The sequence below is a fragment of the Lithobates pipiens genome, unplaced genomic scaffold, assembly GCF_037356315.1.
Source record: "Lithobates pipiens isolate NorthernLeopardFrog02 unplaced genomic scaffold, aLitPip1_a1.2 Scaffold_8, whole genome shotgun sequence".
Taxonomy (NCBI): domain Eukaryota; kingdom Metazoa; phylum Chordata; class Amphibia; order Anura; family Ranidae; genus Lithobates; species Lithobates pipiens.
Genome location: NW_027507903.1, coordinates 642,038,854 through 642,057,264, shown reverse-complemented (window position 1 = coordinate 642,057,264; position 18,411 = coordinate 642,038,854). Strand labels below are relative to the sequence as shown.

General features: G+C 48.4%; 2 protein-coding genes across 4 annotated transcripts in view; both read left to right on the top strand.

The window, feature by feature from the left end:
• The window catches only part of ACTL6B (actin like 6B), a 31,259-nt gene extending 15,796 nt beyond the window's left edge, over window positions 1–15,463 (top strand). For all 3 annotated transcript variants that reach the window (XM_077470926.1, XM_077470927.1, XM_077470928.1), the window contains exons 8-14: window positions 488–577; window positions 1,866–1,927; window positions 2,286–2,400; window positions 4,013–4,093; window positions 4,514–4,609; window positions 12,042–12,128; window positions 14,969–15,463. In XM_077470926.1, coding sequence (XP_077327052.1) covers window positions 488–577; window positions 1,866–1,927; window positions 2,286–2,400; window positions 4,013–4,093; window positions 4,514–4,609; window positions 12,042–12,128; window positions 14,969–15,049 — 612 coding nt within the window. In that variant the 3' untranslated portion in view covers window positions 15,050–15,463. The remainder of the gene's footprint in view (window positions 1–487; window positions 578–1,865; window positions 1,928–2,285; window positions 2,401–4,012; window positions 4,094–4,513; window positions 4,610–12,041; window positions 12,129–14,968) is intronic.
• Window positions 15,464–17,754: 2,291 nt separating this feature from the next.
• The window catches only part of TFR2 (transferrin receptor 2), a 73,986-nt gene continuing 73,329 nt past the window's right edge, over window positions 17,755–18,411 (top strand). Inside the window, exon 1 of the mRNA XM_077470925.1 lies at window positions 17,755–17,814. Within this exon, the coding sequence (XP_077327051.1) occupies window positions 17,770–17,814 (45 nt within the window). The 5' untranslated portion in view covers window positions 17,755–17,769. The remainder of the gene's footprint in view (window positions 17,815–18,411) is intronic.

The window sequence follows — 18,411 nt, the reverse complement described above, 5'->3', positions numbered from 1 at the left end:
TTTTTTTAGTGCAATAATTCAAAAAATGCACAGGGCTTATTGAACGCACACAAAGGTATACATGGAGTATGTAACAAAGGAAGATAAAGGAGGACATAAAGTAATAAATATAGAGATGTGTAGATTGGCCACTAGAGGGCTCTGCTTTTAACTAAGCATCACTCAGCCCTCTTTTTTAACAGCTGCAGAAATAAGACTTCATCAACACAGGGAGGGTATTGTTTTTAGTGGGTCGCCCAACTTATAGACTTGTGTGGTGGTAAGGAGCAGAAAAGTGAAACCATCTTGTGGTCAAACTATACCCTGTTTTTTTTTTTTTTTAATGAACACATGTTGATTAGATTCGTTTCTTTTTCATCAAGCTGGATTCTTACATATTTAAAAAAAAAAGAAGAAACATTGACAAAACTAAACCTTGCCTATAATCCTCTCTGTTTTGAGGTCCCGATAAGTGGCATTGCTCCCTCTGGTTTTATGTCTCCTCCAGGAGCCGGTACGGGAAGGGTCACCCCCGAACTGGAGGAAGAAAGACAAACTGCCCGCCGTCACCAAATCCTGGCAGAACTACATGAGCAATGTGAGTGCTTGTTAACACCGGCTTTGTTAGTGTGTACTTGAGATGCATGGTGGATCCAAGATATGGGTGCACAAAGTGTGATGGCAAAGTCCTCCAACATCAATGGAAAAAAAAAAGGCAAAGTGCACCCCTTCCCAATACCCTAGGACAGGGGTCTCCAAACTATGGCCCTCCAGTTGCTCAGGGACTACAATTCCCATCATGCCTAGTCATGTCCGTGAATGTCAGAGTTTTACAATACCTCATGGGATGTGTAGTTTCGGAAAAACTGGCAGTCCGTAGTTTGGAGATCCCTGCCATAGGACATGTTGGAAAAATGGAAGTACCACTAAAAGATGGCAGAAGGCGGTAGGATCAAAATTTAAGGACCTCCTTCACATCTTTGTGGTCCACTGTAATACATATCCTCACTCATCCTAACATGAGATTTTATACACCTCCATTATTTTAGGTGACCCATTGGTTTTGAAGGTGCAGCCAACACATGGCAACAAACAAGAAATAGACTGGGCAGCATTTTTCTATTGCACGGTCCTTTGGCACCCAATGAATTGTGTGTTTGGGTGCAACCACGAGGCACTGCACAAGGTGTCACACACAACCATGGGAAACATAGGTGTAAAGGGGACCTAGGGGGGGACCTGCACATGGTTCCACACGCAACCATGGGGCACAGAGGTGTAAAGAGGATGTAAGATTTAGGTTTAGTGGTGAAGGTCATCATGTTTTAGGGGTTAGGTCAAGCTTTGGGTAAGGGTTAGGTTTTCACGTTAAGCTAAGATGTAGGGATACATCTTTAGTTCTTCCTAAGCAGGGTAAAGCTATGGGTTCATGAAATGTTTCCCTTTCCAGCAGCAAATACTCACTTTTACTTCGCCTCCTTGTTTTTCCATTCAACCACCAATCACTGAAGAAAATTCCTGGAAATGGAAGAAAATGGGACTCACTTCCCTTTCTCCAAGGTGACAATCCTAGTGTTGAATTGGCTCAATGCCATCACATGGGGTTAGGGTGAAGAGCTCTTAGCTCTGTGTAAGCTCCAAAAAGTTGGCTTTGAGCTTCCTTAGGGCTTCCTTTACTCAATCTACAGTGGTGGGATAGTAAAGATGGGTGAACGTGTCTCTGCCCTGTTTCAGCAAGGTGGGTGTTTATATTTTGTCAATTTCATGGCCTGTGAAAGTTTCTGTGAAAACAAAAGTACTGTAGATGTACGGAATCTCAGACATGATGCCAGTTTTTGGTCTATGAATTAATATATCACATACAACTGTCCTTCAATCTCCACCAGGAGGTCATCCAGGATTTCCAGGCCTCCGTCTTGCAAGTGTCAGACTCTCCATATGATGAACAGTAAGTGTCAGCCTTAAACTGCCTCCATGACCGATAGCATAGATTGTAAGCTCTTATGGTCTGGGCCCTCCTCATCCTATTGTATTGAATTAAATTGTAACTGTACTGGAACCCTTTATTTTGTAAAGTGCTGTGCAAACTTTTGGCGCTATATAAATCCTGTATAATAATAATTATAATGGCAATCTATTTTTTTAAAAGAAAAAAGAAAAATATATATATGTATAATTAGATATTGAATCCCATTGGCTGATGAACATGTACTGTGTGTGTGAATATGTAACAACAATAATAAAAAAGATATAAAGGTGCGGTTTAATGCTATAGAGCATGGACCGATTTCTTCCTCTCTGTGCAGGGTAGCCGCTCAGATGCCCACCGTCCATTATGAGATGCCCAATGGCTACAACACAGACTATGGCGCTGAGAGACTGCGTATCCCCGAGGGGCTCTTCGACCCATCCAATGTGAAGGTGATGTGTACCAGCCAACAAAAACACACCCACCACTCCTGGATGGAAGGCCATCATCTTACCAGTAACAGGGAATGCTAATACTCCCCCCAGCAATGGGACTGCTAATACCCCTCCCAGCAATGGGACTGCTAATACCCCTCCCAGTAATGGGACTAGTAATAATGGGAGCACTAATACCCTTCCCAGCAATGGGAGTACTAATATCCCATCCCAGCAATGGGAACACTAATACCCTTCCCAGTAATGGGACTTGAAATACTCCTCCCAGTAATGAGAATACTAATACCCCACCCAGCAATGGGACTACTAATACCCCTCTTAGCAAAGGGACTACTAATACTCCTCCCAGCAAAGGGAGTACTAATACCCCTCCAAGCAATAGAAGTACTAATACCCCTTCCAGCAATGGGAGTACTAATACCTCTTCCAGTAATTAGAGTATGAATACCCCTCCGAGCAAAGGGAGGAGTATTCTGGGACTATTACCCCACCCAGTAATGAGACTACTAATAATGGGAACACTAAAATCCCTCCCAGAAATGGGAGTACTAATACCCATCCCAGCAATGGGAACACTAATACCCTTCCCAGTAATGGGACTTGAAATACTCCTCCCAGTAATGGGAATTCTAATACCCCACCCAGCAATAGAACTACTACTAATATGACTCTTAGCAATGGGTCTACTAATACTCCTCCCAGCAATGGGAATACTAATACCCCTCTCTGCAATGGGAGTACTAATATCTCTCCCAGTAATTGGAGTACGAATACCCCTCCCAATAATGGGACTACTAATACCCCTCACAATAATGGGACTGCTAAAACCCCTACCAACAATGGGAGTGCTAATACCCCTCCCAACAATGGCAGTGCTAATACCCCTCCCAACAATGGGAGTGCTAATACCCCTCCCAACAATGGGAGTGCTAATACCCCTCCCAACAATGGTAGTGCTAATACCCCTCCCAACAATGGCAGTGCTAATACCCCTCCCTACAATGGCAGTGCTAATACCCCTCCCAACAATGGTAGTGCTAATACCCCTCCCAACAATGGGAGTGCTAATACCCCTCCCAACAATGGCAGTGCTAATACCCCTCTCAACAATGGGAGTGCTAATACCCCTCCCAACAATGGCAGTGCTAATACCCCTCCCAACAATGGCAGTGCTAATACCCCTCCCAACAATGGCAGTGCTAATACCCCTCCCAGCAAAGGGAGCACTCATACCCTTCACATCAATGGGAGTACTAATACCCCTCTCAGCAATGGGAGTACTATTACCCTTCCCAGTAATAGTACTTCAAATGCTCCTCCCAGTAATGGCAACACTAATACCCCTCATAGCAATGGGACTACTGATATCCCTCCCAGTAATGGGACTTGCTAATAATGGGAGCACTAATACCCCTCCCAGTAATGGGAGTATTGGCTTTTCGGTTCAGTTAGATGTATACACTGATAAATGATGATATTTATTTAAACCTCCGCACATAAAACGCACCTAAGAAGACAGGTCCAAAATCCACCACACCACAGCTGGAAATGCATGAAATAGAGGTGATATCCTGTAGGGGGCGCTTTGTAACTTTTCTTCTCTTTTCAGGGTCTCTCTGGTAACACCATGTTGGGGGTGGGACACGTAGTGACCAGCAGTATCGGGATGTGTGACATCGACATAAGACCGGTGAGTTCATATAAGGGGGGCCTGACCTTAGTAATGTGGTATCTGCCTGGATTGCCCTCCATCAGACCCATACTCCTTTACCACTGACGCATTTCACCCCAGCCTGGCGTTTAATCATAAAGGTGAAGAGTTGGAGTAGGGTGGGGATATTCATACTCATCATTTGTCTCACAATCTTATTTTCCTTTAGGAACTATAGCACTGGTTATCCAGTTCCCAAATCTATTCACTACTATAAAAACTCACTGCCATAAACCAACAACTTTTATATACTGTACAAACTAAAACTTAGATTTCTTGTTGGGTCACCGGGACAGGAAGTGAAGTTAAATCTTCCCACTGGGGACACAGATATAGATAAAAACCCCCAACACGTGTTCAATGTGTTCCTATGTAATGTGAATTGCTGTGTCTCGGCAGGGTCTGTATGGCAGTGTCATCGTCACCGGAGGTAACACGCTCCTCCAAGGCTTCAACGACAGGCTGAACCGTGAACTGTCACAGAAGACGCCACCGGTAAGAGGCCAGGGACCGCTATTATTATTTTCCAACATCACACATTATTTGATGCTGACGGACAGACATGACAGTTATATGGGTTATAATAATTATTAAGGGTCTCCAGGTCACAACTCCTAGGTTCATTCTGCTCTAATGTGTGGAGACTACTTCACAGTTGCGGAAGCAGATGATGAGTGGGGCGTTCTGGTGGCAGCGAGGATGACAAGAATTGTGCTGCAAAGAGGGACTCAAGACTGTGGAGCACACATGCTAGACCACGGAACAGGAGCGTACAGGAGGAAACAGTGGACTGGAGCAGGACTACAGACCCCAGCACAGGACCATACTGTGTGAACACCAGACCAGGCAGCAGGACTGCAGACCCCAGCACAGTAGCGTACTGGATGAACACCAAAATGGACTGGAGCAGGACTGCAGACCCTAGCACAGGAGCGCACTGGATGAACACCGGACCAGGGAGCAGGACTGCAGATCCCAGCAGACAAGCATACTTGATGAACACCGGGCCAGGCAGCAGGATTGCAGAGCCCAGCACAGGTGCGTACTGGATGAACACTGGATCAGGCAGCAGGACCGCAGACCCCAGCACAGGAGCATACTGGATGAATACTGGACAAAGCAGCAGGACTACAGACCCCAGCACAGGAGCGTACTGGATGAACACCGGACCAGGCAGCAGGACTGCAGACCCCAGCACAGGAACATACTGGATGAACACTGGACCAGGCAGCAGGACTGCAGACCCCAGCACAGGAACATACTGGATGAACACTGGACCAAGCAGCTGGACTGCAGACCCCAGCACAGGAACGTACTGGATGAACACTGGACCAAGCAGCAGGACTGCAGACCCCAGCACAGGAGTGTACTGGATGAACACTGGACCAAGCAGCAGGACTGCAGACCCAAGCACTGAAGCCTACTGGATGAACACTGGACCAGGCAGCAGGACTGCAGACTCCAGCACAGGAAAGTACAGGATGAACACTGGCCCAGGCAGCAGGACTGCAGACCCCAGCACAGGAGCTTATTGGATGAAAACTGGACCAGGTAGCAGGACTGCAGACCCCACCACAGGATCATACTGGATGAACACTGGACCAGGCAACAGGACTGCAGACCCCACCACAGGAGCATACTGGGTGAACACTGGACCAGGCAGCAGGACTGCAGACCCCACAACAGGAGCATACTGGGTGAACACTGGACCAGGCAGCAGGACTGCAGACCCCAGCACTGCGTACTGGATGAAAACCAAATTGGACAGGCAGCAGGACTTCAGCACAGGAGTGCATTGGATGAATACTGGACCAGACAAGGCAGTATGACTACGGGCCCCAGCACAGGATCATGTAAATGAACACTGGACCAGGCAGCAGGACTGCAAACCCAAGGACAGGAGTGTATTGTATTAACATCGGACCAGAACAGGCAGCAGGACTGCAGACCCCGGGCTAGGAGTGTATTATACTTACACCGGTTTGGAACAGGCAGCAGGACTGCAGGGCCTAGCAGAGGAGCATATTAGATGAATTGGATCAGACCAGGTGGCAAAGCTGTGGACCCCAGCACAGGATGTACTGGAAGAAAGGGCAGACTAAACCAGGCAGCAGGACTGCGGACCCCAGCAGGGGAGTATACTGAATGAACACTGCACCAGACGAGGCAGCAGGACTGCAGACCCCAGCAGAGGAGAATACTGAATGAACACTGGACCAGACGAAGCAGCAGGACTGCAGACCCCAGCACAGAAGCATACTGGATGAACACTGGACCAGACCCGGCAGCAGGACTGCATATCCCAGCACAGGAGTTTAGTGGATGAACAGTGGACCAGACCAGGCAGCAGAGATGAGGACCCAAGAACAGGTGTGTACTGGATGAACATTGCACCAGACCAAACAGCAGAACTGTAGACCCCAGCAGAAGCGCATACTGGATGAACACTAAACCAGGCAGCAGGACTGTGGACCCCAGCACAGAAGCATACTGGATGAACACCAGACGAGACCAGGCAGCAGAACTGCGGACCCCAGCACAGACTCCAGACAGGAAGCAGGACTGCAGACAGAGGACCCTAGCACAGGTGCGTACTGGATGAACACCGGACCAGGCAGCTGGACTGCATACCCCAGCACAGGAGCATACTGGACGAACACCGGATCAGGCAGCAGGACTGCAGACCCCAGCACAGGAGCATACTGGATGAACATCGGACCAGGCAGCAGGACTGCAGACCCCAGCACAAGAGCATACTGGATGAACACCGGACCAGGCAGCAGGACTGCAGACCCCAGCACAGGAGTGTATTAGACAGGAGTGTATTAGATGAACAGCGGACTGGACCAAAAAACAGGATTGTGGACCCCAGCTGAGAAGCGTACTGGATGAACAGTGGACTGGACCGGACCAGACAGTAAGACTGCAGACCCCAGAACAGGAGTGTTCTAGATAAAGACCAGACCAGGCAGCAGGACTGCAGACCCCAGAACAGGAGCATCCAACTGGTGTAGAAAAATTGAATCACTTTCCAGTGGCCTTCAAGACCAAATCTAATATACAGTCAGTTGACAAGGATTATCTCACCAGCTATCACTCCTTAAAGAAAAGGTGCCATGAGAGAAATGTGGAGTCTACCAGTGCTGGGCTTTCCTTCTGAAAACGCTATCTGCCTGGCTGTCACGATGAACCATTTGCTTTGATCCTTTGAATCAGGAGTTCTGACTTTGCTCTAACTTTCCCAACAGGTGCAGTTGGTTCGGGCCAGCGACTCAAAGTATTGAAGCTTTAGGGTCATCATGACTGCATGACAGGCAATTCGTGTTTTTCAGAAGGAGGTCAGCAATAGGATCTCATGATAGGGGTAGTTTAAATGCCATTATTTTCTGATTGTCCATAGTTGTGTGGTGTATACATGAGGGTAGATAATGGCCTATACAGTGCCTTGAAAAAGTATTCACACCCCTTGAAATTTGTCATGTTACAACCAGTGCTCAGAGCTCCGTGAGATGTTCAAAGCCTGGGATATTTTTTTTATAACCCAACCCTGCTTTAAACTTCTCCACAACTTTATCCCTGACCTGTCTGGTGTGTTCCTTGGCCTTTGTGATGCTGTTTGTTCATTAACCACCTTCAGACCGGACCATTTTGCTCAGAGGCGGCTCTAGGCTTTTTGAGGCCTTAGGCAAAACCTAGACATGAGGCCCCACTCCTGCCCATAATGGGAAAAATAATTCAAGCGATAAAAAAACGAACTGTACAAATTACATATATTAAGAGCTTTAAAGTGCTGGTGTCAGTGCTCTTGGTGCTGGTGTCAGTGCTCTCTATCTCAGTGCTGGTGTCAGTGCTCTCTATCTCACAGGCAATGTTAAACCGTTGCCGGTCTGAGCTTAATGCCGCAGCGGCATTGTTGTCAGCAGAGGCGGCTCTTCAATTAGGCTGTCGGGAGGCCCCTGTGAGTGCGAGGCCTTAGGCGACCGCCTTATTTGCCTAATTAGAGAGCCGCCTCTGATTTTGCTGGTAAATGACCAGAGGTCTTTTTACAATTTGGCACTGCGCTGCTTTAACTGGTAATTGCGCGGTCATGCAATGTTGTACCAAAACAAAATTTGCGTCCTTTTCTTCCCACAAATAGAGCTTTCTTTTGATGGTATTTGATTGCCTCTGCGATTTTTATTTTTTGCGATAGAAACGTAAAAAGACCGCAAATTTTGAAAAAAAATGATATTTTCTAATTTTTGTTATTAGAAAAATCCAATAAACTCAATTTTAGTCATACATTTAGGCCAAAATGTATTCAGCCACATGTCTTTGGTAAAAAAAAAGTCAATAATTGTATATTTATTGGTTTGCGCAAAAGTTGTCACATCTACAAACTAAGGTACGTTTTCTGGAATTTACGCAGCTTTTAGTTTACGACTGCCTATCTCATTTCTTGAGGTGCTAAAATGGCAGGGCAGTACAAAACCCCCCCAAATGACCCCATTTTGGAAAGTAGACACCCTAAGGAAATTGATAAGTGGCATGTTGAGCCCATTGAATATTTTATTTTTTTGCCTCAAGCGATTGAATAATGACAAAAAATAAAAAATTTTTTTTTTTACACAAAGTTGTCACTAAATGATATATTGCTCACACATGCTATGGGCATATGTGAAATGACACCCCAAAATAAATTCTGCTGCTTCTCCTGAGTACGGGGATACCACATATGTGGGACTTTTTGGGAGCCTAGCCACGTACGGGGCCCCGAAAACCAAGCACCGCCTTCAGGCTTTCTAAGGGCGTAAATTTTTGATTTCACTTCTCACTACCTATTACAGTTTTGAAGGCCATAAAATGCCAAGATGGCACAAAACCCCCACAAATGACCCCATTTTAGAAAGTAGACACCCCAAGCTATTTGCTGAGAGGCATTTTGAGTCCATGGAATATTTTATATTTTGCCACAAGTTGCAGGAAAATTACAAACTTTTTTTTTTTTTCACAAAGTTGTCACTAAATGATATATTGCTCACGCATGCCATGGGCATATGTGAAATGACACCCCAAAATAAATTCTGCTGCTTCTCCTGAGTACGGGGATACTACATATGTGGGACTTTTTGGGAGCCTAGCCGCGTACGGGGCCCCGAAAACCAAGCACCGCCTTCAGGCTTTCTAAGGGCGTTACAGTTTTGAAGGCCATAAAATGCCAAGATGGCACAACCCCCCCCCCCCCCCCCCAAATGACAACATTTTGGAAAGTAGGCACCCCTAAATTTAGGGGTACACTAGTGAGACTAGGTAATAAATGGCGGGTGCCCTGTAACCCTAACTGCCCTAACAGTTATTACAGTCACAAATGACACCCGCCGGGTGATCAGGGGGTTAAACCTTTATTAGGTAATAAATGGCGGGTGCCCTGAAACTATAAAAAAATAACTAACCAACCAGCGTCACCTGTAACAGTTATATGGTGATCACTGGTGAAAGGGTTAACTAGGGGGCAATCAGGGGGCTTTATGCGGTAGTATATGGGGGTCCCTGGCGCTATAAAAAGCTGCGGCGAACCTAAATACCTACCTGCCTAACTAGCGTCACCTGTGACACTAATACAGCGATCAGAAAAACGATCGCTTATTAGGCTGGGTTCACACTGGAGCGATGCGGGAACGCCATGAATCCGCGGCGGGTTCCCGCATCGCATGCCTCCCGGCGGCAGTTCACACTGCCCTATGCGAACTGCTGGGAGTGTCAGTGAAATGTTAATGACACCCCCAGATCAGTTCGCATATCGCAGTGCGATCTGCAAACTCGGATCGCATGGTGTGAACACCCATGCGATCCGATTCTGCTGCGGGCCAAAAAAAGGGTCCCGTGCGAATTTGCGGCGGGTGCGACACGAATTTAGCCATACTATCTGTATGGCTGAACTCGAATCGCACAGAGATCGGATGTGATTTGCACTGCAGTGCGGTGCGAATCACATTAGTTCTCATAAACCGCTGCAATGTGAAGCCTTAGTGACACTGGCGACGGGGGGTGATCACGGGGTTAAACCTTTATTGGGGGGGTTAGGGGGGCACATTAGAACTAAAGGGGGCTAACCCTAACTGCCCTAACAGTTATTACAGTCACAAATGACACCAATGCAAAAAAAAAAAAAAGCAATTGGTGTCACTGTGACTGGGGGGGGCAGGGGTAATTGGGGGGTGATCGGGGGGTAAAGGGGGGGTGTGAGTGTGCCTGGCATGTTCTACTGTGTAGTGTAGTGCTTGTGCAACTCACCGATCCTCTCTCCTCGGTGCCGGAACGAAAAATACCGACACGGAGGAGAGAATACATCACTTCCTCTCCTGTGTTTACATTACAGGAGAGGAAGTGATGTCACGGGACATTTTCATTCGTCGGGAGCGATCGCGAGGGGGTGGCCATGAATGAATGGCCGTCCCCTCGTCCGGGATCGCTCCCGAACGAATACCGACCGCCGCAGGCACTGGGCGGGGGCCCGATCGGGCCCCCGACTGGCGGGCAGGCAAGGACGTACATGTAAGCCCTTATGCCTGCCCGTGCCATTCTGTCGACGTACATCGTCGTGCGGCGGTCGGCAAGTGGTTAAGGTTCTCTAACAAACCTCTGAGGGCTTCACAGAACAGCTGCATTTAAACCGAGCTTAAATTACACACAGGTGGACTCTATTTACTAATTAGGTGACTTCTGAATGCAATTGGTTCCACAAGATCTTAGTTAGGGGTATCAGAGTAAAGGGGGCTGAATACAAATGCACCTTACAATTTTCACATATTTATTTGTAAAAAATGTTAGTGCAAATAAAAAAAAGTATCACGGACAGTACTAAATTTTCTCTGTAAAAAATGTTGAAAACCATTTATCATTTTCCTTCCACTTCACAATTATGTGCCACTTTGTGTTGGTCTATCACATAAAATCCCAATAAAATACATTTACGTTTTTTTGTTATAATGTGACAAAATGTAAACCGCTGTTTTGGAAAGTTAAAATCAACTTTATTGTTCCAACACATCAGAGAACACGCCACACTAGCACCTATTCCTGACATATTTTGCCCCCCCCCCCGTAAAGCTCCTGCAATTAGGGGTAGAAACGCGTCAGTGAGGTGCTGGTGTGGAGTGTTCTCTGATTGGCTGGAGCAATAAAGATGAATTCGGCTTTCCAGAACAGCGGTGTGCAGCTTTATTCATATGCTGATTTATGTGGAAGGAAATAGATCCCAATAATAGTTACCAAGCTGAGCCCCCCGAACTTGTACGCCCCCTACAGAGCAATTCCCACATTACCAGAAAATACAGCATTATGGCTGCTAAATGCTTATTTTCTATAATAATCAGTGGCCAGAATGCTTTCTTTCCCAAACTCCCTTATTCTTATGAATAAAAAACATTTGACCTGGAGATTAAATAACCTAAACAGATTCAATGTGTCCCCTGTTTTTTTTTGTTTTGTTTTTTAATATACAATCTTGTGTTTTTGTAGATTAAAAATACAAATATTATTCTGAGATTTATCCAATTTTTTTTTAATAGAAATTATTTACAAATAAAATATATATTTTTTTTAAAATGTGTTTATTTTGTAATGATGCTGCAAAAAATATTGAACAGATCCATAAGTTTAGATAAAGCAAAAAAAATAAATAAAAAGGAAGAAAAAAAAGACTATTGAAACTATTTAAAAATAACATTGTGTGTGAATGAAGGAACAAGCCTTTGATCGGTCATCAGTACTACAAGGAAATACAATGTATCAATATTGTTACATTGTATTTACGGAGGAATAAAGCTCTAGGATTCCAGCCTTGCACAGATGTACCGGCTCCTCTCCTCGAATGAAATGACTTGAAATGGCTCTGATTTCACCGCACACTGTGAGCTTCTCACAAGGTCTTTCTCCTCTTCCGCAGAGCATGCGCCTCAAGCTCATCGCCAGCAACAGCTCCATCGAACGCCGCTTCAGCTCTTGGATCGGAGGCTCCATACTCGCCTCTCTGGTATGCAAAGTCCATCCTTAACCCTTTGATGATCATGGTGGGAGTATTCCTGATCAGAAGGCTGACTTTAAAAAAAAAAAAATTGCTAAATTATTATTATTGAGTTTTAGGTGCAATGGCCCTCTGACCGATGATGCAGGCTCACCTTAGGGGTGGAGTAAAAGTGGCACCTTGGTCTTCACCAGAGCAAGCCTGTAAGGAGTGATTGCCCGGTGACCCTAGTGGCCCTTCGGCCTGCTTTGATGTATTATATCACCAGGTTGCAACACTCAGAATTGCCCCACCAAGGGGATGCCCAGCAGAGATGGCTAAACCACAATATAATTAGTATAGGTTGAGGTCAAGGCTGGTGGAAGGCCAAGAGTATTCAGTGTCCAGATACAGGGTGAGGCAGGCAAGAGCAGTCCGTGTCTGGGCAGAGGTTGAGGCAGGCAAGAGTAGTCCATGTCTAGACAGAGGTTGAGGCAGGCAAGAGTAGTCCGTGTCTGGGCAGAGGTTGAGGCAGGCAAGAGTAGCCCATGTCCAGACAGAGGTTGAGGCAGGCAAGAGTGGTCAGTGTCCAGACAGAGGTAGAGGCAGGCAACAGTAGTCCATGTCTGGGCAAAGGTTAAGGCAGGCAAGAGTAGTCCATGTCTGGTCAGAGGTTGAGGCAGGCAAGAGTAGTCCATGTCCAGACAGAGGTTGAGGCAGGCAAGAGTGGTCAGTGTCCAGACAGAGGTAGAGGCAGGCAAGAGTAGTCCATGTCTGGGCAGAGGTTGAGGCAGGCAAGAGTAGTCAGTGTCCAGGCAGAGGTTGAGGCAGGCAAGAGTAGTCCGTGTCTGTGCAGAGGTTGAGGCAGGCAAGAGTAGTCAGAGTCTAGACAGAGGTTGACGCAGGCAAGAGTGGTCAGTGTGCAGACACAGGCTGAGGAGGGCAAAAGTAGTCAGTGTCTGGGCAAAGGTTGAAGCAGGCAAGAGTAGTCAGTGTCCAGACACAGCTTGAGGCAGTTGGCAGGTAAGAGTTATCCAGGCAGAGGTTAAGGAAGGTGAAAGGCAAGAGAAGCCAGAGTCCAGGCAGAGGTAAAATCAGGTGGCAAGCAAGAGTAGTCAGTGGCTAGGCAGAGGCTGAGGCCAGCGGCACACAAGTGCAGTCCATGTCCACATAGAGGTTAAGGAAGGTGAATGGCAAGAGAAGCCAGAGTCTAGGCAGAGGTCAAGGCAGGCTGCAGACAAGAGTAGTCAGGATGCAGGCAGAGGTAGGGTCAGATGACAAGCAAGAGGGGTCAATGTCCAGACTGAGGTCAAGGCAAGGGGCAGGTAAGAATAGACAATATCAAGGTAGAGGTTGTGATAGGAAAGAGAAGTCAGTGTTCAGGCAGAGGTTGAGATAGCTGTCAGGAAGGGTGGTCAGTGTCTGAGGCAGGCAGCAGGTAAGAGTAGTCAGTATCCAGGCAGAGGCTAAGGCAGGTGAAAGGCAAGAGAAGTCAGGGTCCAGGCAGAGGTCAAAGCAGGAGGCAGGCAAAATTAGTCAGGGTCCAGGCAGAGGTAGAGTTAGGTGGCAAGCAGGAGTAGTGAATGTCCAGAGGTCAAGGCAGGTGGCAAGCAAGAGTAGTTAGTGCCCAGGCAGAGGTTGAGGCAGGCAGCAGGAAGAAGTATTCAGAGTCCAGGCAGAGGTCGAGGCAGGCAGCAGGAAGGCATATTCAGAGTCCAGGCAGAGGTTGAGGCAGGCAGAAGGAAGGAGTATTCAGAGTCCAGGCAGAGGTCGAGGCAGGCAGCAGGAAGGAGTATTCAGAGTCCAGGCAGGGGTTGAGGCAGGCAACAGGAAGGCATATTCAGAGACCAGGCAGAGTTTCAGGCGGGCAGCAGGAAGTAGTATTCAGAGTCCAGGCAGAGGTTGAGGTGGGCAGCAGGAAGGAGTATTCAGAGTCCAGGTAGATGTCGAGGCAGGCAGCAGGAATGGGTATTCAGAGTCCAGGCAGAGGTCGAGGCAGGCAGCATGAATGAGTATTCAGGGTCCAGGCAGAGGTCGAGGCAGACAGCAGAAAGGAGTATTCAGAGTCAAGACAGAAGACGAAACAGGCAGCAGGAAGGAGTATTCAGAGTCCAGGCAGAGGTCGAGGCAGGCAGCAGGAAAGAGTATTCAGAGTACAGGCAGAGGTTAAGGCAGGCAGCAGGAATGAGTATTCAGAATCCAGGCAGAGGTCGAGGTAGGCAACAGGAAGGAGTATTCAGAGTCCAGGCAGGGGTTGAGGCAGTCTGCTGGCAAGAATAGTGAGAGTGCAGACAAAGATCAAGGCAGCAATCACGCAACAAAACAGGAATGAGCAGAGTGGGCAGTTAGGGCAGGCAGAGTTAGATGGTACAGGTCAGTAACAAGCCAGATAGAAGTTAGTGATCTTACAAACAAGGTTGTTGGCAATAAGTCACAACCTTGATCAGCTTAAGGGAGAGAGTTTAAATACCCTTTTAGTCCTGTGGATACACCCAGGGTCAGGGATACTCAACACATTGCATGCATGCTTACAGGCACCACCAGTCAAAGCTAAAAGACCATCTTCCAGGGCACATGAGGCATGCTGGATGTGGACAGGAAGGACCAGGCCCCTGGATGTACAGGTGCAGATTCTAGAGGTATTGGAACAATTGGGTTCCATAAACAACACTGGAGCAAAAGAGGGCCCAGAAGCGTGCAAAAAGGAGCCAAGAGTGCCACCTGCTGGCTAGATATGATAATATGTAATCATAAATATGTAATGGTCTACATCTACCTATAAATATTTTAAAAGTATTTTTGACATTGTCTGTTGTCAGTTTATTGCTAGGCTGGCTCCCTCCTTCAGAGCATTGTGTGTCTGTCCGCAGGGCACCTTCCAGCAGATGTGGATCTCCAAGCAGGAATACGAGGAGGGAGGCAAGCAATGCGTGGAGCGGAAGTGTCCCTGAGTGGTCCAACTCAACCAACGCCGCGCTTTAACGCCTTCGCCGTGCAACGTCACCGCCTGCAGGAAGTCCATACACACCCATTATACCGTGTGACCCCCCCCCCCCCCCAGCGTCTGATTCCCTCATCACATTGCAGCACGTGATTCAGAAATGCTGTGTGTTAAAGGGGAACTCCACCAAGCACCATTATCATTTTATCGAATAATGCCCCAATACCTGGGGAAGGCTCGCTGTTTCCGTTCTGACTGCCAGGAACATGTGCAGAAATTTGACATTTTAACTACTGTGTCAAAACTCAGCAGATTTGAGCCAGGAAAAAACAGGGCCATGATAGGACCTTTCATTGGGGGTGGAAGGGTGGGGGATGTAATGAAAACCCAAAACATGCCAAATAAAGATTCATGTGACTCATCAGTGTCGGTCCCGGGTCCTCTGCCTCATTCTCCGCTATCACATTTTTTTTTAGATAAAACCTTTGCATTTGCTTTACATACTTTTTTTTTCTACCCAGTGATGTCACCACTGTATCTCTGTGCTTCTCTATGCAATGCAGAGTCACAATTGTCAACCATAAGGCAGTACAGCCAGCGCTCTTGCTTGGCAGGTGCTCAGCCCCCCCCCCCCCCTTGAACTGATGGGGCCCGGACCCAGTACAGGAGGGCTGGCTGTACAGCCTTATCACTACTCGGCCCTGCCTGTATCACTACCCCTCTCTGTCCTGATGCAAGCAGTGGGAGGAGCTATGCAAATAAAAAAAAATACGATGATGAGTGGGTGTTCCAAGGCGGGCTGTATCCAATGAAATCCAATGAAGAAAAAGGGCGGGCCCTGGAACTAGGATGGAGGACAACCCAAATGTCACCCTCACCTCCTGGCCTCTTCAGTATTGGGTCTCCTCTCTGGTGAGCGGCAAATAAGGAAGCAGCTCCTGATTGGCGCAGCTTGAAATTGCAAGCAATACACTCCATGCTCCATGTTTGAGTTGCTGCAAATAAACTGAGCCCCCCCCCCCTTCTGTTGTTACCTACTTGACTGTTTGCATCTTGTGGCCTCTGTCCTAAAGCACCCTTAGGCCCTCAGACCCCAGATCACCCTATATTTCCCAGTGACCCCAGATCACCCTGTGTCTCCCAGTGACCCCAGATCACCCTGTGTCTCCCAGTGACCCCAGATCACCCGTGTCTCCCAGTGACCCCAGATCACCCCGTGTCTCCCAGTGACCCCAGATCACCCCATGTCTCCCAGTGACCCCAAATCACCCCATGTCTCCCAGTGACCTCAGATCCCCCGTGTCTCCCAGTGACCCCAGATCACCCCATGTCTCCCAGTAACCTCAGATCCCCCCGTGTTTGCCAGTGACCCCAGATCACCCCGTGTCTCCCAGTGACCCCAGATCACCCGTGTCTCCCAGTGACCCCAGATCACCCCGTGTCTCCCAGTGACCCCAGATAACCCTGTGTCTCCCAGTGACCCCAGATCACCCCATGTCTCCCAGTAACCTCAGATCCCCCCGTGTTTGCCAGTGACCCCAGATCACCCCGTGTCTCCCAGTGACCCCAGATCACCCGTGTCTCCCAGTGACCCCAGATCACCCCGTGTCTCCCAGTGACCCCAGATCACCCCATGTCTCCCAGTGACCTCAGATCCCCCGTGTCTCCCAGTGACCCCAGATCACCCCATGTCTCCCAGTAACCTCAGATCCCCCCGTGTTTGCCAGTGACCCCAGATCACCCCGTGTCTCCCAGTGACCTCAGATCCCCCGTGTCTCCCAGTGACCCCAGATCACCCCATGTCTCCCAGTAACCTCAGATCCCCCCGTGTTTGCCAGTGACCCCAGATCACCCCGTGTCTCCCAGTGACCCCAGATCACCCGTGTCTCCCAGTGACCCCAGATCACCCCGTGTCTCCCAGTGACCCCAGATAACCCTGTGTCTCCCAGTGACCCCAGATCACCCCATGTCTCCCAGTAACCCCAGATCCCCCCGTGTTTGCCAGTGACCCCAGATCACCCCGTGTCTCCCAGTGACCCCAGATCACCCGTGTCTCCCAGTGACCCCAGATCACCCTGTGTCTCCCAGTGACCCCAGATAACCCTGTGTCTCCCAGTGACACCAGATATCCCTGTGTCTCCCAGTGACCCCAGATCACCCCGTGTCTCCCAATGACCCCAGATCACATTGTGTCTCCCAGTGACTCCAAATCACCCTGTGTCTCCCAATAACCTCAGATCACCCTTTGTCTCCCAGTAACCCCAGATCACCTGTGTCTCCCAGTAACCCCAGATCACCTGTGTCTCCCAGTGACCCCAGATCACCCTGTGTCTCTCAGTGACCCCAGATCACCCTGTGTCTCTCAGTGACCCCAGATCACCCTGTGTCTCTCAGTGAACCTGGAGCATCTCATATTTCCTGGTTTTCTGCTGATGTGTGTAGAAGGTACAGAAGTTGCTGGTTGGCCATGACAGCCAGAGAGTTAACATTTTCAGAAGAAGGTCAGCAGTTATATAAAGGAAGGACACTGCTTGCCCCATCTTCCCTCCTCTCCAGTGACTGTGGCGCCGGTGGTGGAGCAAAGAGGCAGTTACCAGGCAGACAGCTGCCTCTGCCTGTATCGATTGTCTCTTCTTTATTTATATTATTATTACGAAACTTTAGCAAGTTTTGGAAAGTTTTCTCTATGTGGACTTTGATTTATTTGTATGGAGAGGAGAGGAGGAGAGGATGAGTGAGGAGACAGGAGCCAATACCGAGGACACCTCAGGAGAGGTAAGTGCTCCATCTATAGGGGGCAGAGCTGTGTGTTATGGGGGCAGGTATAGGTGAGATTTATTGTCAAGTGGAGTTTTAAAAACGGAGAACTCAGCACAGGAATGGTGGGAACCCCTCATAATGGGCACAGCAGGTGTACAGGCCCGGGAACTCAGCACAGGGATGGTGGGAACCCCTCATAATGGACACAGGAGGTGTACAGACCTGGGAACTCAGCACAAGGATGGTGGGAACCCCTCATAATGGGCACAGCAGGTGTACAGACCCAGGAACTCAGCACAGGGATGGTGGGAACCCCTCATAATGGGCACAGCAGGTGTACAGGCCGGGAACTCAGCACAGGTATGGTGGTAGCCCCTCATAATGGGCACAGCAGGTGTACAGACTCAGGAACTCAGCACAGGGATGGTGGGAACCCCTCATAATGGGCACAGCAGGTGTACAGGCCCGGGAACTCAGCACAGGTATGGTGGGAGCCCCTCATAATGGGCACAGCAGGTGTACAGACCCGGGAACTCCGCACAGGGATGGTGGGAACCCCTCATAATGGGCACAGCAGGTGTACAGACTCAGGAACTCAGCACAGGGATGGTG